The 27,450-nt window shown below is 41.3% G+C and overlaps 1 protein-coding gene across 2 annotated transcripts in view; it reads right to left on the reverse strand.

The window, feature by feature from the left end:
• LOC124619911 (alpha,alpha-trehalose-phosphate synthase [UDP-forming]) overlaps nt 1-27,450 on the reverse strand; it is a 116,833-nt gene that overhangs the window by 70,031 nt on the left and 19,352 nt on the right. For both annotated transcript variants that reach the window (XM_047146548.1, XM_047146547.1), the window contains 2 exons: nt 20,166-20,359; nt 15,180-15,302 (listed from right to left, as the gene is read on the reverse strand). In XM_047146548.1, the coding sequence (XP_047002504.1) occupies nt 15,180-15,302; nt 20,166-20,359 (317 nt within the window). The remainder of the gene's footprint in view (nt 1-15,179; nt 15,303-20,165; nt 20,360-27,450) is intronic.

Consider the following 27,450-nt stretch of genomic DNA (forward strand, 5'->3'; position numbering starts at 1 on the left):
CTAAATAATTTGTGTCAATATTTCGAAAACATAAGTTACTAAACTAATATTACGAAAAGGATAGTTGCCAGTCACAATATAGTGGCGATTCTGAGTCGCAGTAGGCACAACAAAAAAGACTGTCCGAAAGTAAGCTTTCAGCCAACAAGGTCTTCATCGGAAATATACAACATACGCACTCACGTAAATGCAACTCCGGTTGGCCTTAGGAGCCAGAGACTGTGGTCACGTATGCGTGAGTAGCTTTTGCATGAGTGTGTATGTTGTCTATTGCGGGCTGAAAGCTTACTTCTAGACAATCTTTTTGTTGTATGTGTCTGTGACTCAGCTTCTCTGCTTGCTGAGTAGCAACTATCCTTTTCATAATAATGTCACATTCCATCTTGGATTTTCCATTGTTTGCTAAATTATAGACTGATAAGGTTCACACTTGTCAGCATCTGCCTTCTTTCTCATTGGAATTATTACATTCTTCTTGTACTCTGAGGGTATTACACCAATCTCACATATCTTGCACACCAGGTGGAATAGTTTGTCATGGTTGGTTCTCCCAAGGATCTCAATAAGTCTGAGGGAATGTTGGCTACTGTCACAGTCCTCTCACTGTCTCATTATCATCTACTTCCTCTTTTTCTTCTATACTGCTGTCTTGAAATTCGTTTTCCTTGTGTAGTCCTTCTATATATTCCTTCCACCTTTCAGCCTTTCCTTCTTTGTTTAATACTAGCTTTCCATCTCAGCCCTTAATACATACACAGGTGCTTCTCTTTTCTCCAAAGGTTTATTTAATTTTCCCATAAGTAGCATTTATCTTTCCACTAGTCATGCATGCTTTACTGTCTTTCATTTGTCCTCTAGCCTTTCCTGCTCAGCCATTTTGCTCTTTCTGTCAATGTCAGTAATGCAGATTATGACAGCTGATTTGAAAATTTTGTAATGCGGACTATGACAAGTTGATTTGAAAATTTTGTAGCAGATTAAGTTAAGCAACAAATTTTAGAAAGTTATACAGACAAAGACAAAAGTGGAAATTATTTAATTATGACAGTGATACAAACAGCAGAATATGTTGCAGGTGTGAAGAAAGCAAAAGAAAAGAAAACTTCACAAGAAACAAGGCAGTGTTAAATAGAGGACAAAAGCTTCATGTAAATGTTAACACAAACATGATATGCCCATTATTTGCAAATGCCTTTGAGAGGATGTGAGAAAACACAATGAAAATTTTGTAAGAATAAGCTATATGTTCTACATTCTGACCTACTAATGTGCACCGCATTACCTCAACAAATCCTGTATCGTTGAGAGATGATCCTTGAATGAATACATACAAATGTTGGTGTTGTGGTCTTCAGTCCAGAGACTGGTTTGATGCAGCTCTCTATGCTACTCTATCCTGTGCTAGGTTCTTCATCTCCAAGTAACTACTGCAACCAACATCCTTCTGAATTTGCTTACTGTATTCATCTGTTTCCCTCTCAATTTTTACTCTCCACGCCTCCCTCCAATACTAAATTGCTGATCCCTTGATGCCTCCGAATGTGTACTACCAACCAATCCCTTCTTTCAGACAGGTTGTGCCACACATTCCTCTTCTCCCCAATTCTATTCACTACCTCCTCAATAGTTATGTGATCTACCCATCTAATCTTCAGCATTCTCTGTAGCACCACATTTCAAAAGCTTCTATTCTCTTCTTGTCTAAACTATTTATTGTCCATGTTTCGCTTTCATACATTGCTACACTCCATACAAATACTTTTAGAAAGGAGTTCCTGACACTTAAACCTATATTTGATGTTAACAAATTTCTCTTCCTCAGAAACGCTTTCCTTGCCAGAGCCAATCTTCATTGTATACCCTCTCTACTTCGACCTTCATCAGAACTCATCTACTACTCCAAATGTCTCATTTCCTAATCTAATTCTCTAAGAATCACCTGATTTAATTTGACTAAATTCCATTATTCTCATTTTGCTTTTGTTGATGTTCATCTTATATCCTCCTTTCAAGACACTATTCACTCCATTCAACTGCTTTTACAGGTCATTTGCTGTCTCTGACAGAATTACAATTTCACTGGCACACCTCACAGTTTTTATTTCTTCCCCATGGATTTTAATTCCTACTCCAATTTTTTTCTTTTGTTTCCTTTACTGCTTGCTCAATACACAGATTGAATATCAGGGATAGGCTACAAGCCCGTCTCACTCCCTTCTCAACCACTGCTTCCCTTTCCATGTCCCTCGACTCTTAGAACTGCCATCTGATTTCTGTAGAAATTGTAGGTTTGCCTTTCCTTTATCTGTCTTCTAAGATAAGTCGTAGGGTGAGTATTGGCTCGCGTTTTCCAACATTTCTATGGAATCCAAACTGATCTTCCCCAAGGTCGGCTTCTACCAGTCTTTCCATTTGTCTGTAAATAATTCATGTTAGTATTTTGCAGCCATGATTTATTAAAGTGAAGTTTGGTAATTTTCACACCTGCAGACACCTGCGTTCTTTGGAATTGAAATTATTATATTCTTCTTGAAGTATGAGGGTATTTCACCAGTCTCATACACCTTGCTCACCAGATGGTAGAATTTTTTCATGGCTGGCTCTCCCAAGGCTATCAGTAGTTCTAACAGAATGTTATCTACTCCCAGGGCCTTTTTGACTTAGGTCTTTCAGTGCTCTGTCAAATACTTCACGCAGTATCACAACTCCCATTTCATCTTCATCTACATCTTCTTCCATTTATACTTTGTTTTACTTCTCCAAAAGTTCTCCTTCACAGTGATTAATTGTACACGAATAAATCAGGGAATGAATTGTGTCAAAGAATGATTTATCAGTTTGAAGAGGAGAAGCTGAATTATTTTTTTTGCAGGATGTAGTTACTTTGATTTTCAACCAAACTAACTGTCACAGCACTCTCTTACTGCACTTGATATGATGTTTCACAGCACTTGCTTTTGGTGATTACGCATTACCTTTTCCTAAAGATTTGACAGCATCTCTGTTATTGGATAATATCATACTTATGTTATTACTATTTTTAAATGGAAGCCCATATTTGCACAATTCTAAATTTTTAGAATAAATCTAGTTTTGCCTATGTGTGTGGCAGTGCAGTTTTACGTCTTTCTTTATGTGTAGACTGTTAACAATCAGGACAGTTGTAGGCACTGGTGCAAATGATACATCTGGGCATAAATCTCTTTAAAAGTCGAATTTGGATACTGGGACAGATATGAGGGAGTCATCATGGAATGGTACGCTGCAGATTTGTAACACATAGTGATTCCATAAAACTTTTTGTAGAACATTATAAAATGTCTTTCTTCATTTGTAATTATCACCAGGTTCTGCCAAGTGACAGAGAATCCAGTTAGGGCTATTGGGGGTGCTATACCATTCCCAATGTACTCAGTGGCTAGGTGTGAAAGACTACACAAAAATGTCCTCGGCTGGTCTTAAGATTTTTTTCTGACACTTGACACTTAGTTTGAGCAAGTGAAAAAAATTAAATCCCACCAAAGTCATACTGCACACTCCTTATAACTGACTGGGTAATCCCTTTCATAAACAGAAGGCAGGCCACAACAGCTCTATGGTGTCCAAACCTATCTACTGCTTTATAATTGCTTTCTTATTTTTTCTGATTATCAGTTGATTTCAAGATGCCCAGTTGTATTCCTCAGACATTGTTCAAATAATTTATTGAAATGCTCTATAGAATGTCCCAATAACTGCAGGCAACTGATGTATATGTTTGCACCAGAATAAAGAATTATGCTTTGTACCAAAAAAAGATACGGTGAGTCCCCATATAAAAATAATTGTATATTTTGTATTGTGATTATTTACTCCACAGATCATTTGAGACTGCAAATAGTAAACAGTAAATAGCATCAAAAAGTTATGTATTGTTATGCAGCTGCAAGAATTCTATAGTCTTTTATGAAACTTCAGTAAGAAATTCCGTAACAAAACCCCAATTATGATCATAATGCTCAATTTTTGTGAATAAATGCCTGACTGACATAAGCTGCATTGCTCCAGAAGATTATCTCGTAAGGCAGCAGGTGGTGAAAGCATGCACAGAGTTCAATTTTATGTTGAAGTCAAGTCGATGAGACATAATTCTACATAAAAAGATGATTTCATAGTCTATCAAAGTGTAGATTCAAGTTTAATTTGTTCATCATCTATATACCATACAGGAACAGCGACAATCATTTCAGAAACCACAGCAATCCAAGTGGGGTGCCATGTACTACCATTTCTTAATTTCCCAAATAAAATTTTAATATCTACACAGCTGAAATCCCCAGTAAGGGAGATGTTAAAGGACAACTTTTCCTGTTTAACATGGTTGAAATCTTATTTGTAAAACCAAATGAGTGATTCTTTGTATGGAACCCATTTAACAAGTCAGACTGAAAAGTTTTTAACAAGTTATTGTCAGGAAAGTCGAAGAGTAATTTAATGTGGGTTAATTTTTCAAAAATCTTTGAAGAAATATAAATCAGAAGACTTGGAGAAATGCATGGAAAACACTGTGCTGTCTTACAATATATTTATTCACTACTGGTTTTAATCAAGAATTGTCTTCACGGTGGATAAATATTGTGACAACTTCAAATGTCAAACACGTTACTTAACCAGATAAGATGCCATAGCTGACTTGCAAACAGCAGAAAAAGATACTTCACACCATATTACCAGCTTAAGCAAACAGAAAACATTGAAAAATGAAACCAGGTGACAGCAGTAAGTGCACAGCACCCATTCTTAGGCACAACAACCAAATCTGAGCAATGGTCCTGTGCGCTTACTACTGTCAGATGGTTTCATTTTTCAATGTTAAATAGCATGTATGACATGTGAAGCTATCAAAATAATTTTCCACTGTGAAGATGATCAATGATTAAAATTGGTTGTGAACAAATATACTATAAGACAGCGCAGTGTTTACCATGCATTTATCAAAGTATACCTATGCTATTGACAGTCATCAGAAAAAAATTTTGATCATATTAGAAGAAACATCTTTTGATATTTGGATTCAATTAAAAAGCAGGCAGCAAAGATTAAAATAAACTACAATAAATACCAAAGGAAAACACCAACTAAAACACGAGAGCACAATTTGGAAAGTTAAGTGGTAAGATGGGCACACTCCAGACGAGAGACAATTTTCATGCTGTGACATTGCCTCATCAAAAAAAAATTATGGGTTTTCAATGATCCAATGATTGTTGAAACTAGTGTCTGTCAGTAACACAAGACTATTCTGTGCATATGTTTTCCATTGTTTATCCTTAGTTCATATGTCTTCTAATACACACAGTAAGAATCCATTGAAATTGAAGGCCAATAAATACCTTCTGTTTCATCTTGTCACTTTTCATATCTTTCAGCTTAGTAACAAAACAGTTTAGTTTTGCTTTTGCTCTTTCCTTTGACTTTATATTTTGTGTATATTGCAATTTTTCAATGTTATAATAACAAATGAAACTGCAGTAACTGATTTAAACAAATCTGATTTTAACCATCATTTCTCCCCACTTCAGTGCATACATTCACTCTCCTACCTTAACATGAATCTAGGATTACACTGGTGTACGAAATAAGCAGGAACTAAATTTCTAACCTACAATATGATGTCAGTAGTCCAGTTTTGACAGTTGTTTCTGTAATTCTGTTTTACACATTCTAATGGAATAACTATTCACAATTCTTTTGGCAATATTGTTCTTTTTTATATAAAATTACTTGAACAGGAAGTTTTATTGCTATAATTTGGCCTTTGTGGCCAGTATAACCACTGGATCAAAAATGACTGCCAATGGCAATTCCACTATAACGTCCTGTCCTTGATGGGAGCATTGCTAGGACACACATCGACTGGCTGTAGGTTTATAAGATCAGTATTTAAGTCCCCACAAAACATTATCAGTACCCTGTCAGACCATTTGTTAATGGTGAAAAATATCTGTTTGGTGGGCTGTGTACAGTTAGGGAGACTAGCCTTATGCTTGCCATCTCACAAGTATTGCACAATGTTCAAAGAACTGTTTGACATGAGAATGTCTCAGATATAGGGCTTGGGATTTGAGTTTTTTATTCTTTTACATTTCTTAACTAGTTCTATAACAAAATGTTCACTTCTAACTGCTCAACTTCTGCAGCTGAGAAAATATTTCCTGATAAACACATTAAACATTTCATTTACTTGTACTGATGGTAGATACATTTCACTGCAAGTGTTCACGAACTGTACTTATTTCCTATGATGCACTGTATTCAGATGTTCGACGTAATTTTCTTCCTAATACTTTATAACATGCAGTGGGAGATATTTTTTTAGGGCCTGCACAGTGAGCTCTTGAAATTTTGACTTCAACTACACGTACTTTCAATACCTACTATTTCTAACATTTTGTCTTTACAACGTCAAGAACAATAGTCGTTACTGCATGGTAACAGATAAATGGTTTAGAGTTATCTGATGGCAAAAGTAGCACAGTTTTAGTTTTTCAAAGCAACCAAAGCTGGATAATTTATACATCTACCTCCACAGTGAATGGTGGTGACTTTTGCTTGAATCACACCTGAGTGTGATCATGTCAACTTCCATGATACATCATTCAAGATCAGCAGTTACATGTTTTCCAGTGCTTGTCACACAAATTGAGGTGTGAAGTCAAGGGGGACTGCACTTAGATGATGGATGCCTGCTGCTACATCCTTCCTGTAGCAAGCTCTTCATCTCTGAGTAGCACTTACACTCCATGTTCTTAACTGACTGTGGGATATATTCCAATCTCCCTCCCATCTCCCACAAATTTTGCCTTCTATGGCTTGCTCTAGCACAGTGGAAACTTTTCTGTGTTGACTTGAAACATATCCGATCATTCTGCCCCATCTTCTGGTTAGTTTTTTCCATACATTCCTATTTCTGCCAACTCTGCAAAGGACTTATCTTTTCCTGTCTTGGCAGTCCACTTTGTTTTCAGTGTTCTTGTGCAACGGCACATTTAACACTTTGACTCTCATCTTTTCCCACAGTTCACTACTCACTTTCATACAATACATAGATTTTTAGAAATGTGTGTGTGTGTGTGTGTGTGTGTGTGTGTGTGTGTGTGTGTGTCACAAAGGAGCTTCTTGGGAATAAAGAAACGTGGTAAGACCACCGAAGAAGATCAGAAGGCATTGTCCTCTTATTAATGAATTTAGGATAAAAAAGAGGGGCATTGTAGATGAAGGGTTTTGTTATGACAGTTGTTACCGGAAAATAGAAAAATGAAACGTGTTTTATACCGACAAAACATGTTACATTGGGTGTGAAAATGGTCTACCTGGAAATGAAAAGCTGAAACCAGCAAGTCATTGTGGGATGTAGTAAAAGCAAAAAAAGTAGTACACATTTCATGGCTATTTACTTTTCACCCTTACAGGAGGAATTACAATAGTGTCAGAAAGTCAACTTTCTTTGCCACTTCAGTGACAAATGCAAGTGTATTATATAGGGAGACAGCAGCAAACACAATGCTAATAAAGGCCTTAATGGTAAAAATTATAAAACATACCGGGGCATGTGCAATGAACAAAAATTACTAGGGCATGTGCAATGAACAAAAATTACTACAGGAATATAGGTGCTGTGAAAGATTACCACAATCTCAATCCAGTAAGAGGAAACAATCAGTACCACAGACTGACAATTACAAGATAGAAAGACAACAGAAATAGGAAAGCGAGAGAGGCCTGGGGTGTATAGAAGATGCATGCTGGAGGATCTGCAACGAATTGACGCACAGTGCAGGGAATGGCAATTGAATCTCAATGTAGACAAGTGTAATGTGCTGCAAATACATAGAAAGAAAGATCCTTACCATTTAGCTACAATATAGCAGGTCAGCAACTGGAAGCAGTTAATTCCATAAATTATCTGGGAGTAGGCATTAGGAGTGATTTAAAATGGAATGACCATATAAAGTTGTCGTCGGTAAAGCAGATGCCAGACTGAGATTCATTGGAAGAATCCTAAGGAAATGCAATCCGAAAACAAAGGAAGTAGGTTACAGTACACTTGTTCGCCCACTGCTTGAATACTGCTCACCAGTGTGGGATCCGTACTAGATAGGGTTGATAGAAGAGAGAGAGAGGATCCGATGGTGAGCAGCGCACTTCGTTACAGGATCATTTAGTAATCGCGAAAGCATTATGGAGATGATAGATAAAGTCTAGTGGAAGACTTTGCAGGAGAGATGCTCAGTAGCTCGGTACGGGCTTTTGTTGAAGTTTCGAGAACATACCTTCACCGAGGAGTCAAGCAGTATATTGCTCGCTCCTACATATACCTCGCGAACCATGAGGATAAAATCAGAGAGATTAGAGCCCACACAGAGGCATACCGACAACCTTACTTTCCACGAACAATACGAGACTGGAATAGAAGGGAGAACCAATAGAAGTACTCAAAGTACCCTCCGCCACACAGCGTCAGGTGGCTTGCGGAGTATGGATGTAGATGTAGATTGTTAGAACTTATGGAATGTCTAACTGTGAACTGTGTGAAGAAGATACACACTGTGAAACTTCGAACAAATGGTTGTGCTCAAACTGCATGTCACAAACACATTAGCTGATACATATCTACATCCTTAACCTACCCGCCTACTCACTACCTGTTACCTTATATGCATGATCTTTTACTTCATTTTGTACATAATTTCTTTACTCCTCATAACAACTACCCTGTTTTCATCCTTGCTATGAGATATTTAAGCTGAGACAGGCAAAGTCCTCATTGCACCTAGAGGTCACATTATCCATTGTGAAGCCATGTTTCGTCTGACAGCCTCCGCTTGCTTTCTTAGTACTTGTCTGTAGAGAATATGTATTATACAACAGTGGAATAAAATAAATTATCTTAAACTTTTCTCAAAAACTGTTTATGATCATTTGGCTAAGCACTGAATCATTCCTCTTTAAGTGAACAAGCAACATGTGACCCACAGCCATATTACAAACGTGTGCCTAAAGGGAATGGAACAAGTGGCCACTGACGTGTGAGGGAATGCTGTGGCTGGCAGTGGTCTCGTGGCAGGTGACATCAAATTTTGTATGAACAGTGAATCAACACAGCTGTAAACAAGTCCAGACTAAGCAGGAGAGTCATGAAACCGTGGACAGTCACTCCTAAGACTGTCAACACCGAAATATTGTATCAGACTGCTCAAAAATAAGATTGTGTACCCTGCCACTTAAACTACAGGGAAGAATATCTGACATTCAGTGCCACTGACACTATAGAGTGTGAACTGACACCAACAATTATTGATTGCTACTAGTCACTGAAACTAGATCATAACATCACTCCATAATCACTTGAATTGTTCACTTTCTAAATAAAATATTTTGAATCTGTACTGATGGCTATCTTGAGATGCTTTCCAGCATGAACAGTTCAGTTCCATACATAATGCTTCTATATTTAACATTCATATGAGACAAAATTGTTGGCTTTCCTGACTCAGGTTTCAACTAAATGCAATACATTTTCAGAAGCAATGACTTTCTCAAATAGCAAAGAAAAAAACCAAGGTCGGTTTATTACTCACTGAACTCAGATTCCTGCCGTGCATTTTCACAATACACCATTAAAAATAGTTTGCGTGCAATATGTCAACACTATTGTTTAAATGAAATGTCCATGGCCCTTTGAACAGTTTGTTACTGACAGTATTTTGGGATGCGAGTATTGGCTGATAGTCTATAGTAATTTCCTATGCCCCGTGTCCTTCCTTATCTAAGGTCTGCAGAAAGTTTTTATTCTCTTCAGCACCTGTGTGCATATCCTCTGTTTTTCCTGGTGGTGAAATTTTAGAAAATTTTTATCCAGTTAATGTTATAAATTAAAACTGTGTACCAGGCTGAGACTCAAACTCAGATAAATGTTGGACAAAATCTACATGTAGTTGTCTCATTACTCCATAATCTCACACCCATATTTTTAAACTTTTAATACATAGAGCATTACTGAAATGTGGAGATTTTTAATTACAAGATCTACTATAATTTTGAATTAATATGCCTTGTGAAGAAAATCATTTTAGTAGGCACACTGTATTAATTGGCCAACCATTATTATTTATCCAAAATGGCAGTGCAGGCTGAATGAACAATAAACCAAGTTTAACAAACAGGAGTCCTCAGTTGGAGGGATACAAACTGTAGATAAAGATACTGCCTAGTTTATCTACCTGAATGTGCCCTGGGAAGAGTGAGAGCACCCTATGTCCAGAAATAGGGCTGCAGGTTTCAATTTTTTGACACGTCAGCATTGTCGTGGAAAACAAACTGTTTCTTAAGTTGCAAAAGATCGACTCAACTCTAATAGATTTTGGGCATATTGTCAAGTGTGGGAAAATAAAGCTTAGAAAGGACTGTACAAGCAATAAAGCCCCAAGGAAGCTATATAAGCTCCCACCCACATTCTGGGACCAGGAGAAGGAAACTAGTCCAAGAGCTGACAGTCTATGGAACAACACTGTTTCTGCATTCATATTCCTAGCCAGATCATGCTTTCCACATCCACAATTTCTCGACAGTCCAATGGCTATGCTCGAGGGTCCTGAATCGCATATTTATGTGGGAGCTCTCTGGCCAAAGTTTACTTTTTATTTTTTATTTGACAGAGCTCTCACCTAATTCCATGAGACAAAACTCTGACGAGAGATTATACTGATGAATGAACAGGAAATATTTTCTTGAGAACTACTATGGTATAATCACTCCTTCTGATAACCTTTGTATCAGTAATTGACTGCCCATCGTTCACTATGATGGCCTCTAATTTGGATCTATATTTGAAAAGGCGAATTAGGGTAACTGCAGTAATATTACTTTAAGGGAAGATTAGTCAAAGCAAATAAATGAGAGTTTACGTAACATATCATATTCTATTACTTTACTCCACTCTTTGCATCACATCTTTTGGCATCTTTTAGTACCAGTAGAAGTGACTGTAGTTATGTTATTCCATTGGTGCGCTGTAAGTGAAGACGAGCCAGCTGAGAGCAGTGTCAACATGTAGTAATGGTCATATTGTTTCTTTTCAGCTTGTCATTGATGCAGCAGCAGTCTTAACATTGTTTACCATGCAACAATAATCTAGCGAGCACACTACTAAATCTCAATGAGAATCAATTTGTCAAGTGTTAAAATTAGTGTATTTAAAGAAAAATTGCAACTCTTCAAAAAGATCAGGTCTATTTGTTGTCATTCTATGACACGTTTCTGTCATGTTCTCCCCAACTATTTGTTCTAAATAGTTGGAGATGATACTGAGTACTAATTCGCGAGATGTCTTATCACATCCATCACTTACAGAACTGTAATTTTAGCAATTGTTTGACATTTTGAATCTCCTCCAATAACAATAGTGTGATTGGGAAACATTTGTACTAGTGAACTGGTTTTTTTTTTTCGGAAGGTTTCGGTTAGATATAGGAATGGGTCTGGTGGTAGACAGAAAAATGCAATTACAAGTATACAACAACCTTCAGCACTGAGTCTTATCCAAACAATTTCACATACAGTTTCAATTTCAATCTCAGTTATTGTCTACTGCAACAAATACACCCCCTGCATTACCCATTAGCCTATACTTTCATTATACACTTAGATTTACTCCAAAAACCTGACTACAGTCAATTAGAGGTTTTAGCCAACTTTCTGCGCCTAGAATCTGCTTTTTAGGGCTGCTTCAAACTCTGCACTAACCATATGAAGAAGAGTCCAGTAAAATCTACAGTTCTTTACTTTAGCAACCAGTCTGCATATTTAAATAAACAAAAAACTGAACTTTTGCATGGGTATGAACTTCCCCGTTGAACTTTTTAAGTGACGAAGACAACTAATTGTGGGGTACAAATTCCACAAAATGTAGCATATATATTATAATCATATTGCCATTCTTGATCACTTGTTTTTCTTTTATTTTTCTTGTATCCAAAAGCAAGCAATTTAGCATATCTGCATCATAATATGAAGGACAGCACAAACAACACTGTTGTGTAGTTTCTCTCAGTTGACAGGCCAAAGAATTTTAACACTTAAATATTTGTTTTTCTCAGTGAAGCATCTGGTGTTGTTAAAAGAAATCCCATCAAAAAGTGACAAATAAGAAATGCCACATGTGACTTCAACCAGCGACACATTTGTTGAATTTGCAGTTTCATTGCATAAAATAGTATGTTTCATAGCAGCATTTCACGACATTCATGTGATGGTTGAAGACATTTTCATTTTTGTGGTTTTCAATGTTTTATGATTAAAAAAATTGGCATATGATGGTGAATTTTCTTCATGAATTACTTTCAGTAACAATACTTTTCCAAGCTATGCCGCAGACACCAGTAAAAAGTGTTTCTTTCTTTGAATATATTCTACACCATGAGAATGTAACGAGCATAAGCACATGCACATTGAATACATTTTAATGAAAACAGGGATCAAAGTTTTAATTTCTTTTCTATAAAAACTTTAATTCCTCCTCCTCCCCCCCTTTTTCCCTTTCTCAAAGTATGTGTTTCATAATATGCACTTTCTGCATACTATTTCTGGAGATATTATTTTTAAAAGAAAATGTTTGTAACTTAATAGATCATGTTTTACAGAAACTTTTGTAGAGACCTACAATTTTCACTTTAAATGTTTAGAAAAGCATGCTATTATGAGAGTGAAAAAAATGACTATCTCTACACGACAGTAGACATGCTGGGGAAAGAAAAGTAACTTATTTATGAAGTAAATATCTGTGTGGTTTCAATGCAGTCCTTTTCAGTAACTTACAGATGTATAGGCTACTTGTGCGCACCAGAAAAATAAACTGTCTGCCAATTATTTATAATTTTTATTACACCTCAAACAAGTTTCGACACAGTTGTGTTAACCTCAGTGGGTGCTCTTTACCTAATTTTTTCCCCTAAAATATGTTTCTACAAGGAAACAATATTATGAGAAGGAAAGTTGATACTCACCATATAGCGGGGATGCTGAGTCGCAGATAGGCACAACAAAAAGACTTTCATGATTACAGCTTCGGCCATTGGCCTCCATCAACAATAGACACACACACACACACACACACACACACACACACACAAATGCAAGTAACGTGTGTGTGGAGGTGGGGAGGGGGGGGGGGGTTGTTGACGAAGACCAATGGCCGAAAGCTTTAAATGTGAAAATCTTTTTGTTGTGCCTACGTGTGACTTAGCTATATGGTGAGTAGCAACTTTCCTTCTCACAATATTGCTACATTCCATCCTGGATTTTCCATTGTTTGATTTCTACAAAGAAAAATGCAGGCACAGTGCCATTTTGGGAAACATATTTACATCATAAAAGAAGGGGCACTTACTCATGGCAACAGATGCACTGAAATATGTTCAAGGGTACACCTCTCACAAAATACCTCTTTATGTAAGCTAGCACATGCATGCCCACACACATAAGCGCGCGCGCGCACACACACACACACACACACACACACACACACACAAACACACACACACACACAGAAATCAGTAGCAGTCTTCCCTGAGAATCAAATTCTCCAACTCCATCATTTAGAAAAGAAAACACATTTTAGGGGTTACAAACATGTTTTATTAAATCATTATCTTACTGCCTTGTTTTACATTCATTTCTTAGCATGAAAGGAAAGTGGAAAAGAAGATACACTAGATGAAAAAACATTAGAATGGCATGGCTAATTCATATCTCACTGTTTCCTACAGAAAATCATGCATTACAGAGAATCTGAGCACAGATCATCTATTGCATTTTGAAGAACTTAATACAGTATGAATGGTAATCAGAAAATCTGCATACACTGTAGGGCTTAAGAGTAAGGATACATATGAGAAATGAGAAGCTTGTAAAGAGTAAAATTGGGATACACATGAAGTGTGAAGCAGATTAGATGGAAGGGTCAGTACACAGATCCTTTCATGTTACCTGTGATGATGATGACTCTGTCGCAAGAATACTTATCATTATGCACTTCCCAGTGCTTTTGCATGCATTAGTACATAGGTGCAAAGGGCAAACAATGGAACTATATCACTTACACTCATGTGATATGAAAACTTCTTCAGTATTTTTCGGTGCTTACTTTTTTTATACTTGATATATGTATCTGATCTACTTCTTATTTTTAAAGTAATAAATGTAACAGATAGTGAGATTGCACTGTGAAAAACACAGCATTCAGCACCTATAGCTGAAATGTTGGATTGAAAACTTTTTAACAAAGGCATATGAGCACATCTGAGACTGCATTATTTTAATATGCCGATAGAGGTCTGTATATGCAATATAAAATCATTTTTATTTTGTTTATGGGCTCCAAACACACAGTCATGAAAATTTCTGATCATTCTAACACCTCTCTTCTCTTTGCATTTTATCAGTATCTGCTTGTTTATGAAGGCTGCTGCATATTGTCTTTTCCCTAGCTTTATCATTTTCATGAAGTTTGGCAACTTCTTTCAGCTGGCACTCTACCAAAAAAAATCAGTACCCTCACTAAGTAGTTTGTCAACCAATCTAGACTAGTGCAGTAAGCTGTAACTAACAGAAAAAAGACTTCAGAATGCTGCAGACAGATATACTTTCAAAACAATATGAACAGGTGCATCACAGATAATTATACCAAACCTAAACTCAAACAAAGTTGTCACCTTGTGTTCTGTATGACAATGCTTCCTAACACAGCAGATACGTTTGACCTCAGTTGTCTGTCTGAAACTGCGCCTTCCAAATCTTGTAACCATCACTTTACTCTCAAACTGGTTTTAACTATAGGAAGAGCTGCAAGGTAATAATGATAATGACATATTTGACACTGAAAGATGGTTACCGGTGCATGACAAAATATTTTAGTTTCTTAAAATTGCAATATTTGAAGGGGGAGTGGAAAGGGGGGGGGCAGATATGCAGAAGAGGATGGGGTTCATTACAATGTAGCTTTCTATCTGAAAGAATGGTAGAAATTATCCAGTAACATTACTGGAACTAGGCCACAGCATTGACTTTCTGCACATTTCTCTTAAGTCAAGGAAATTTGTATGTGATATGATTATATGCATGCCATTCATAATTTGTCTTACCTTTTCAATATGTTCTGGATATTTTTCCAGTAGTAACTCAAATGCTTTCAGCCTGTGCACAAGGCCTTTTGTGTAATCAAGACGATCTACTCCCAAAACAAATTTCTGGTTTGTAGGTAATACCTAGAACACACAAAATCACCTGTAAAAATTTTAGTCACTTGGTACAACATTTCACTGCTACAACTGTTCATACGTATCAGCAATGCAATAATCCTTCAAATCAAGTGACAAATCAGAGCTTAGGAAAAACATTCTCTTCCATAAATTAAGGAATCTATGGAACTTACAAGAAAATCTTGTATTGTCATGGCACCAAATAGACTAAACTGCAGTGGAGAAACACAGGAAATATGTGGCAAACTTATGTTATACAAGTTTGATGCACAGTAGCAGGAGCCACAAAAAAGAACATGGGACAGCTAGCACATCTGGATGGAACTACTCATACACAAATCTGTGGTAGACAGAAGGCTGCCACATTCATCACAAAGTGGATCACGATTTCTACATCTCTTGTAGCATCAGTTCGAGGTTGCAGGGAATATCGTACAATGGAAAAGAGGGAGGGTGGGGGTCAGCAGTACAGGTAAAGTCGGAGTGTCCAAATATGTTCGCACAGCGCCCACTGTGCCCTGGAAGAGACCTTATGAAAACCTCTGGGTTTCAGATCTCCTCTGAGACCACATCGTCAACTCTACGAGATTACTCTATTCATCTGGCAACCCAGCAGGTACATTATTCTCAATGACTTCACACATCTTGGTGAAAGTCTTGTCCAGCCCACTAGGAAAGGAGCCAGGAAAAGAGGGACAGTTTTCTGACTGTGAATGAGTTACAGTTTAGCCTGGAGAGCTATTCCCAAATTCTATTAATCTGTCACACATTTCAAATTACAAGCCTGCCAATACTGAGCAAAGCGACCAATGTTATGGTGCCAGTGTTTCTGTCAGAGAAGCACAGTGTACATCACTTGTTTCCTAGGGCTACTGCAATTACTGGAGCCTATAAGGATGACAGCTAACAATGATATTGGATCTTATTTTCATCTGATGGACGATAATACCCAGTCATGAACAGATGCCCTGGTGGGCGACTACCTTCAATATGAATACTTCACTTGCTTAGAGTGGCCAGCTGGCTCCACAGACTTACATGTGACTGAACCTGAGGAAGGAAGGAAAACAGGTTCAGTGCTCTACTGACTGTGAGATGATAACGGAAGAAGCAGCAGCACACATAGTAGAAGGATGGAAAAGGAAACTAGTCGCATATTTTCTCAAGAAACAGCCTCAGTGTTGGCCCAGTGTAGTTTAGGGACAGCATGAAAAAACATAAATATGGATGGCCTGACTGATATCTGAATTACTGTTCTTTTGAATGCAAGTAAGATGTTTTATACACTATGACACATACACTCCTGGAAATGGAAAAATGAACACATTGACACCGGTGTGTCAGACCCACCATACTTGCTCCGGACACTGCGAGAGGGCTGTACAAGCAATGATCACACGCACGGCACAGCGGACACACCAGGAACCGCGGTGTTGGCCGTCGAATGGCGCTAGCTGCGCAGCATTTGTGCACCGCCACCGTCAGTGTCAGCCAGTTTGCCGTGGCATACGGAGCTCCATCGCAGTCTTTAACACTGGTAGCATGCCGCGACAGCGTGGACGTGAACCGTATGTGCAGTTGACGGACTTTGAGCGAGGGCGTATAGTGGGCATGCGGAAGGCCGGGTGGACGTACCGCTGAATTGCTCAACACGTGGGGCGTGAGGTCTCCACAGTACATCGATGTTGTCGCCAGTGGTCGGCGGAAGGTGCACGTGCCCGTCGACCTGGGACCGGACCGCAGCGACGCACGGATGCACGCCAAGACCGTAGGATCCTACGCAGTGCCGTAGGGGACCGCACCGCCACTTCCCAGCAAATTAGGGACACTGTTACTCCTGGGGTATCGGCGAGGACCATTCGCAACCGTCTCCATGAAGCTGGGCTACGGTCCCGCACACCGTTAGGCCGTCTTCCGCTCACGCCCCAACATCGTGCAGCCCGCCTCCAGTGGTGTCGCGACAGGCGTGAATGGAGGGACGAATGGAGACGTGTCGTCTTCAGCGATGAGAGTCGCTTCTGCCTTGGTGCCAATGATGGTCGTATGCGTGTTTGGCGCCGTGCAGGTGAGCACCACAATCAGGACTGCATACGACCGAGGCACACAGGGCCAACACCCGGCATCATGGTCTGGGGAGCGATCTCCTACACTGGCCGTACACCACTGGTGATCGTCGAGGGGACACTGAATAGTGCACGGTACATCCAAACCGTCATCGAACCCATCGTTCTACCATTCCTAGACCGGCAAGGGAACTTGCTGTTCCAACAGGACAATGCACGTCCGCATGTATCCCGTGCCACCCAACGTGCTCTAGAAGGTGTAAGTCAACTACCCTGGCCAGCAAGATCTCCGGATCTGTCCCCCATTGAGCATGTTTGGGACTGGATGAAGCGTCGTCTCACGCGGTCTGCACGTCCAGCATGAACGCTGGTCCAACTGAGGCGCCAGGTGGAAATGGCATGGCAAGCCGTTCCACAGGACTACATCCAGCATCTCTACGATCGTCTCCATGGGAGAATAGCAGCCTGCATTGCTGCGAAAGGTGGATATACACTGTACTAGTGCCGACATTGTGCATGCTCTGTTGCCTGTGTCTATGTGCCTGTGGTTCTGTCAGTGTGATCATGTGATGTATCTGACCCCAGGAATGTGTCAATAAAGTTTCCCCTTCCTGGGACAATGAATTCACGGTGTTCTTATTTCAATTTCCAGGAGTGTAGTTCAATGGATGAATTGGCATGGTCCACACTAGGCTAAAAGACTGCAGCTACCCCACCACCATTTCAACACCAGATGCCACTTGTCACAGAAAGGAAAACATTATCACTAGCTACACTGGATGGCTCAGTCCAAATTATGGGAAGCCAATTTGCACAACCTATACTGCCATACAATGATATCAACCCTGCAATAACATTCTGTATGCTGCTAGCAGAGGCTTGACCAAAGTAAGTGCCACGAACGTGACCTGAGGCTTGTTTCAGTATACCTAGTACTGGTGCAACTACTGGAACATATACAAGCACAATGCTTTTTGTTGTTTCAGAGATATCCAAGATCCCTTAAATTATAGACAGGAATGTATCTGACATGATTATTGTACTTATATAACAAAAACAGGGAAAAACCACCAATGCTGTAAGTGACACACTCAAATAAAGTAGACTGGTGATTAAACTAGTGGCACTGAAATGATCTGTAATTGTGCAAAATAAATATTGCTGAATTGCATCAGAAGCAGACTTCTTGGAATGACAATCACAGGATCTACTTTTTATCAAAAGGGAAATTCAGATGAGAATACTAATAAACTATGAGACAAAATTTACCTTCAGGAAGTGAAATGCATAGTACTACTGATAGACAAGTGTATGAGTAAAAGTTACAATACTGTCCAAGCTTCTGGAATGTTACTTGGTCTACCCTCACAACAGGTGGGTCCATCTTATCCTGGAGTCTGAGCAAGCTGCCCTTCCTTTTTAATCTTCCCTGATGAAGTAACTGACAGTTCCAAAGGCTACTATAGTATCATTACTTTAATGTGTACCAACCGGCAGTACTACAGGACGTACTTTCTCTGATATATTTCCCCTCATCATACACTCCTTTATTCTTGGAAACCAGAGGGAACGGAATGTGGTGAGAATACAGTCAATCCCAGCAGGTGGCTTGGAGGTAGAGGTCTATGATTCATTGGCTGACAAAAGAAACCAAGCACCACAATATTTCAAAGTCAGACCTTATCAGATGCACAGATCCATGGAAAGATTATCATAATATATGCCCCTATTCATCTCTTTGTGTTGCTGGAGCAGAGAATTTAGATACTGCCAGTTTCTAGAGGGTGTTCTATTCACATTACACCCTCTGGAGTTGCCATATGATAACAGGAGGCAGTTACATAATGAACATCTTCCTATATCTTAAGCACTGTGGCATAATATTTCCAATAATTTCGCACTTTTTCCCAATATTGACATAATTCTCGGGCATGCAGATTTCTGCAGCCTATCTGATGATGACAGCACAGGTAGATGTCACTTTTAGTGACTTCCTGTTCTGTCGCACTTCAGCCACAACAGACATAGTCATAGCCGCAAACACACTGTGGCATAAGCTTCTGCCTTCTGAGACAGTAATGTTACATAGACCATCTATCTCATGATCTCATTACTGGAACAAATGTTACATTAGCGAGGCACCGTACCAAGCACTGTATTTATTTCAGAAATCACACCACAGCACACAACCACAAAAAAATGTCCCACAATAGAGTAACCATCTCCAGTGACAATGCCAGCCCCCCCCCCCCCCCCCCTCCACCACCCCACCCACGATGCCTGCCCAGGACTGACATGGACCACAAACGGATATGATACAGGTACAATAAGAGCATGTACCACTACAACATCTCAGTGCAGCAGAACACCTGGTGATGGTACATTTGTCGATACTGAAATCTTGAGCCTCTTACACACTTGTGTGGGACGGAATAGCTGACACATTCTATCTCAACAACTGTATATTCTCTCCTACATTGGTGCTGGATAGAGATCAAACAACTGAAAGTTATGTCTTGTGTAAAAAAGAAAATACAACAAAATATGTTGCAAAACTTGAGTTATTCTATCATATTTGCATCTGTGTATACCACCTGACAATGTTATTTGCGACACGCAGAAATATTACTAGTAAATCAGTAAAACAGGCAACATATCAGATTGAAAATCCAGTCCTAAAGTGAAAAAAAGCTTGGATAAAGAAGGAAGTGAAAGATGGCACTGGAAGCACAAATAAATTTAATAACATTTCGGACTTTAACGTAATCAGTAATAACGCTGAATGATGTTGCACATCACAACTTACTTTAGGTGCAACTTCGGCCATCTTGACAAACCGGTCATATGGAATACCGATAGGCAAGGGCCTAACGAGCACTGTGCGGCCACCATGTTCAACAAGCAGTCCTTTTCTGTCTACACGGCAACCCAGTCTCCTTTGGCAGCAGTCGATGAAATTGAGACAGTAATCCTCAATGTGGAATCCCACCATGTCATTACCTAAGTATATAGTCAAGAAATTAAACAATGGAAAGTCCAGGTTGGAATGTCAACAATATTACTATAAAGATGATACAATGATACGCAGAAAGGCATAACGAAAACTATGTTACACACTGAGCTTTCGGTCAAAGCCTTCTTCAGAAAGTAATGCACACCACATTCACACAAGCAAGCACACTTCATGCAGAAGTGACTATTATGCGAGGTGTGCTTGCTTGTGTGTCATATTTACAGTGAGGAACAATTACAAAGATTGTAAATTAAATACAGCAACCAGCCACAAACAATATTGCTGTTATCAAGTTCTAATTCTTATGATCTGTTTTCCCATCAAATACCTAACATGAAATGTCCAGTTATAGCAAGTGTGATACTATACAAATATCTCCTACCATTACAGAAGTCTTACAGCTGCTACCATGTATTTCCTCTTTTGTTACAATTGTAAGCAATGGAACAAGTGGCACACAGAATTTACAGCTTATGTGCTGATTTTATTGCAAGGCAAATGTGCTATTTGCAAAACTTAACAATTTCAGAAGCCTAATGTGCATTTACAATCATTTCCATCAGATTAAAATTATAAGGAGCATCAGAAGATTTTACAAACCATAAAGAAAACCACAGATATATTAACTGGCTTTCTTTCTGGTCTGTAAATCTTCTGATACTTGAAAAAAAAGTAGTCACTGATAGTTATTTGTTGTAAATGTAGCCTGAGGGGGAATTTCAGTCCTTCCATTCTTTGTGACCCCTCCTTCTGTTACTACCAACGAGTTGTCACTGGTTGCCCAAAGGAGATAAATGATTGCAGATCTCATGATAATATCATTCATAATGTGATTGCAATATCAGTAGATTAAGAAAGAAACATCATCTTCCAAATAGATGTCTATCACTGTTGTTGTTTATGTGCAAGAAAACACTTTACTTCCAGAGCTTTCATTGACAACTTTACCACTGTGTTCCCATTTATTCAATCATTTACATGTTTGCTGTTAGTACAACACATTTGTTATCTGCTTGTTATGCGATTAATATGGCTCAATTCTATGATAATCAAGATCAAGATCATACACACGCTGCATGATTTTTTTCACGACAGAAAGAATGTCAGAAAAACTGAAATCCTGGTAGCACTAAAGATTGCAACAGCAAGAGCGTGAGGTGGTGTACTACAAATAGTTCGGAAGAAGTGCATCTTCATGCTTTCGCGGCATAAAGACTGTTCCATAAAATTTTGGGTGTGCAGCCGCATAAATTATTCTTCTTATTCTTCTAATATTTCGGCTGAATACTGTACAGCCATCTTCAGAGTGAGCCAAGGTAACTAACGCTCCCGCAACTGTTCCGTCCTTTTAAACTTTAGAACTGAACCAATGCGTATGCAGCCAAAGATACACAAGGTGCCAGAGATGTTGACACACAGCAAAGAGGTGTAACATATGCATGGAAATTAAATCTATGGCTGCACAGTCAATCCACATGGTGATATCCATGTGTCACAGAGAGCTGCACCGCCACAATGTCTTTGTAATTAATTACACGAATTGCCGGATTCCATGATTTGTCCAAGATGAAGCCACTATCTCTATTACTTAAATCCGTTGCCAACTGAATTTCAATTGCTTCTTTCACTGATGAGTCCCTGAAAGATGAAGTCGAGGCCAAAATTTCGACATTATAGTACACAATAGAGAGCCCAGTGTCCATACAGTGCTCCACTACTGCAGATTTATTAGGTTGTAAGAGACAGGTGTACCTGCGGTGCTCTATGCATCTCTCCTGGACTGTATGTGTCTTGATTATCATAGAACTGACCCATATTAATCCCTTAACAAACACATAACAAACTGTTTTCAATTTCAGATGGTATTCAGCCAAAATATTAGAAGAAGAAGCTGAATTTATTGGCTGTATGCTTTGAATGATCATTCCTGCCATGTCCCTTAATACTGACCATTCCTCAAAGGACACCCTGTATACCAGTAAAAGGGATACAATTTCTAACTTTCAGGACTAGTAGTTATTTCCTCGAGGATGAAAAAGCAATATGCTGGGTTAGGTTAAAAGGCAGTATGACTCCTGGATGAGAGAGACCCATCTGTAGCAAAGGTGTGGGTAGACAAAGACAAAAAAAAAGGTCACAGGTGCAAGGGGGAGGGGGGAGGGGGGTGGGAGTTTTTTTTTTTTTTTTGTGGTTTTAGGGTGCACAACTTCAATGGTCATTAGCGCCCAGACTACGTTAGGAATGCACTGCGAGGCACAAGTTTAAAACAGCAACTAAAAGGGAAAACACGATAAAAGATTGACAGGCATAGGAGTAAAAAAACAGCATAATCAAGTGTCCTTAGACAGGTTTGTCAAGTTGATAAAACAAAGAACGCGAGCAGCTGCTCCTGGGTCATCCGCTAAAATGGCACCGAGAGTATATGGCAGGTCAAGATCAAGACGCAGTGTAGTAAAATCCGGACAGGACGTTAAAATGTGGTGGACCGTCAGCAATTGCCTACATGGGCAGAACGGCGCCGGCGCAGCTGTCAGCAGATGGCGATGGCTAAACCGGCAGTGTCCAATCCGTAACCGGGCCAAAACTACCTCCTCCCACCGAGAAGGGCGTGAGGAGGACGTCCAAGCCGCGGGAAGAGGTTTCAAGGCCCGAAGCTTGTTGTCCGTAAGTGCAGCCCAATCGGCATGCCACAGCGATAAAATGCGCCGACAAATGACCCTGCTACAATCTGATGAAGGGACACAACAAGAAGCTGTCTGAGACTGGAGGACCGCAGCCTTGGCCGCAGCATCTGCAGCTTTGTTCCCAGGGATACCGACATGGTCAGGAACCCACATAAAGCTAACCGGAGAACCGTCGTCCACCAGCTGCTGAAGAGAGCGTTGGATCCGGTGCACGAAAGGGTGAACCAGATACGGATCACTGAGGCTCTGGATGGCGCTCAGGGAATCCGAGCAGATGACATATGCAGAATGTGGGTGGCGGCAGATGTAAAGAACAGCCTGGTAGAGGGCAAAGAGCTCAGCTGTGAAGACTGAACAATGGCCACGGAGCCGGTATTTGAAACTTTGTGCTCCGACAATAAAAGAACACCTGACCCCGTCATTGGTCTTAGAGCCATCTGCATAAATGAAGGTCATATTAATGAGCTTCGAATGAAGTTCGACAACATGGGAGTGGTATACCGAACCGGGGGTAACCTCCTTTGGGAGCGAGATGAGGTCAAGGTGAACGCGAACCTGAGCCTGGAGCCAAGGTGGCGTGTGGCTCTTGCCCACTCTAAAGGTTGCAGGGAGTGAAAAGTCAAGGTGTTGAAGGAGGCGACGAAAGCGAACTCCAGGGGGTAGCAGGGCAGAGACATACAACCCGTATTGACGATCGAGAGAGTCGTCAAAAAAGGAACGATAAGACGGGTGGTCGGGCATTGACAGTAGCCGACAGGCATACCGACAAAGCAGTATATCGCGCCAGTAGGTCAGTGGCAATTCACCGGCTTCAGCATGAAGACTCTCGACGGGGCTAGTATAAAACGCTCCGATCGCAAGACGTAAACCCCGATGTTGTATGGAGTTGAGGCAGTGTAAGATGGACGGCGGTGCAAAGGAGTATACGAAGCTCCCATAATCCAGCTTTGAGCAGACGATCGACTGATATAGGCGAAGTAGGACAGTTCGATCTACTCCCCATGACATACCACTGAGAACACGGAGGACATTTAGAGAACGGGTACAACGGGCAGCCAAATAAGACACATGTGGAGACCAGCTAAGTTTCCTGTCAAAGTAAGACCTAAAAATTTTGTTGTCTCCACGAATGGGAGAGCAACGGGACCGAGTCGTAAGGACGGTGGGAGAAACTCTTTGTAGCGCCAGAAGTTAATACAGACCGTCTTCTCGGCAGGAAACCTGAAGCCACTGACGACACTCCAGGAGTAAAGATGGTCAAGAGAATGCTGAAGACAGCGCTCCAGGAAACATGTATGCTGCGCGCTGCAATAGATGGTAAAATCGTCCACGAAAAGGGAGCCTGATACATCAGCTGGGAGGCAATCCATTATTGGATTGATCGCTATGGCGAAGAGAGCGACGCTCAAAACTGAGCCCTGTGGCACCCCATTCTCTTGGCGAAAGGTGTGACAGAACCCACACGTACCCTGATCTGTCGATCCATTAAAAAGGAACGAATAAAAAGAGGGAGGCGACCGCGAAGGCCCCATGCATGCATGGTGCGGAGATTGCCCGCCCTCCAACAGGTGTCTTAAGCCTTCTCCAAATCAAAGAACACAGCCGCGGTCGGGTGCTTCCGCAAGAAGTTATTCATAATGAAGGTCGACAAGGTAACCAGATGGTCAACAGCAGAGCGGCGCCTACGAAATCCACATTGTACATTGGTAAGTAGGCGTCGAGACTCGAGCAGCCAGACCAATCGAGAGTTAACCATTCGCTCCATCACTTTACAGACACAGCTGGTAAGCGAGATGGGTCGATAACTGGAAGGCAAGTGCTTGTCCCTCCCCGGTTTAGGAATCGGGACAACAATAGACTCGCGCCAGCATGCGGGAACATGCCCCTCAGTCCAGATGCGATTGTAAGTACGAAGAAGAAAACCTTTACCCGCAGGAGAAAGGTTCTTCAGCATCTGAATATGAATAGAATCAGGCCCTGGAGCGGAGGACCGTGACCGGGCAAGTGCATTTTCGAGTTCCCGCATGGTGAATGGGGCATTATAACTTTCACGATTCGAGGAGTGGAAGTTAGGTGGCCTAGCCTCCACTGCCTGTTTGCGGGGAAGGAAGGCAGGGTGGTAATGAGCAGAGCTCGAAACCTCTGCGAAAAAGCGGCCGAAGGCATTGGAGACATCCTCAGGGGCCACAAGGACATCATTCGCGACCGTCAAGCCAGAAACTGGTGAGTGGACCTTAGTGCCAGATAGCCGGCACAGGCTACCCCAGACAACAGGAGGAGGAGTAAAACTGTTGAAGGTGCTTGTGAAAGCAGCCCAGCTGGCTTTCTTTAATAATATGACGGCACTGTGCACGTAATCGTTTACAAGTGATACAATTCGCCACTGTAGGGGTGGCGTTTAAAGGTGCGTAAAGCACGTCGACGAGCACGTAAAGCGTCTCTACATGCTGCGGTCCACCAGGGGACCGGTACGCGACATGCAGAAGAAGTAGTGTGAGGGATGGAATATTCAGCAGCAGTGAGAATGACTTCCGTGAGGTGTGCGACCTGACTATCGCAGCTTGTGAAGGTTTGATCCTGAAAGGTCGCCCTGGAAGAGAAGAGCCCCCAGTCTGCTGTGGAGATGTTCCAACTAGTTGAGCACGGAGAGGGGGTATGATGCAGGAGATGGATGACACACGGGAAGTGGTCGCTCGAATATGTATCAGAAAGGGCATACCACTCAAACCGGCGCACAAGTTGGGTAGTACATATAGAGAGGTCTAAATGGGAATAGGTGTGAGATGTGTCCGAAAGAAAAGTAGGGGCGCCAGTATTGAGGCAGACAAGATTGAGCTGGTTGAAAAGGTCTGCTAACAGGGAGCCCCTCGGGCAGGATGCTGGAGAGCCCCAAAGGGGATGGTGGGCATTGAAGTCTCCAGTTAATAAAAATGGTGCAGGTAGCTGAGCAATAATTTGCATCATGTCTGCCCTGGTAACGGCAGACGACGATGGAGTGTAAACGGTACAAATGGAAAATGTAAAAGTGGGGAGAGTAATTCGGACAGCAACTGCCTGCAGGCCGGTGTGCAATGTGATGGGATCGTAGTAAATATCATCCCGGACCAGCAACATAACCCCTCCATGAGCCGGATTACCTACCACAGGGGGTAGGTCAAAACGCACAGAGGTGTAGTGTGCCAAGGCAATGTGATCGCATGGGCGTAGCTTCGTTTCCTGGAGGGCTACGACGAGCGGACGGTGCAAGCGGAGCAGCAACTTCAAGTCTCCTCGGTTGGAGCGAATGCTGAAAATATTCCAGTGAATAAGTGCCATCGTGAGAACGAAGGCCGCTGAGGGCCTGGCTTCGAGCGAGCACTGCCGCCGCTATCAGTAGGCGGACAGTCATTGTCCATTGGTTCTATAGGTTCATCGGCCATCTCATTAAGATGGCCGGGAGGAGGAGCTTCCTCCGCCGGTGGACGGCCAGATGTTCGGCTACCAGCGGTGCGGCCAGGCGAAACGGATGACGGCCTGGGGCGGCAACCGCTGGGTGGCGCAGGAGAAGAAATGCGCCGTGGCGGAGAAGGAGAACTGTGCTTCCTATGAGCCTTCTTGGAAGGTCGTTTAGTGGAAGTACTGGTCGACGGCTGGGAGTTCGAGGTATGTAGGAAGTCTGCACGGGACGGTTCCTTCTTGAAGGCCCATGCATCTGACTTCTGGGTCTTCGTCTTGGCAGAAGCTGATGAAGGTGCTTGTGTCTGAGGGGTGACGGGAGGAAGAGGAGACGTCGACCACGCGATCTTAGCACTGGCCGAACGGACGACCGTGGTACTGAAGGTCAGATCGCATGTCTGCGTCGCCACTTCCCTGGTAGTCCGAGGAGAGGTGAGGACAGTGCTGTATTTTCCCACTGGGAGCAGTGTGGGCTTCCTACTAGCAAATAGCTTGCGAGCAGCCGAGGTGGACACTTTCTCTTTGACCCGAATTTCTTGGATACAGCGTTCTTCCTTATAGACAGGACAGTCGCGGGAGGATGCGGCATGGTCACCCTGACAGTTCACACAATGAGGAGACGGAGGTGGACAGCCACCCTCATGGGCATCCCTGCCACAAGTGACAGATTTAGCCGCACTGGAACAAGACTGGCGAGTGTGATTAAAACGCTGACACTGGTAGCAACGCGTAGGTGTCGGGACAGAAATAACCTCGTAGCCCGCTTTGATACGCGACGGCAGCTGAACACTATCAAAGGTCAAGAAAAGTGTCCGGGTCGGTACAAGGTCATTGTTGACCTTTTTCATGACCCTATGGACAGCCGTCATGCCCTGCTCAGCGAGGAAAGACTGAATCTCCTCGTCAGTCAATCCGTCGAGTGATCGAGTATATACCACACCACGAGACGAATTCAAAGT

This window comes from Schistocerca americana, chromosome 6 (genome assembly GCF_021461395.2).
Source record: "Schistocerca americana isolate TAMUIC-IGC-003095 chromosome 6, iqSchAmer2.1, whole genome shotgun sequence".
NCBI classification, from domain to species: domain Eukaryota; kingdom Metazoa; phylum Arthropoda; class Insecta; order Orthoptera; family Acrididae; genus Schistocerca; species Schistocerca americana.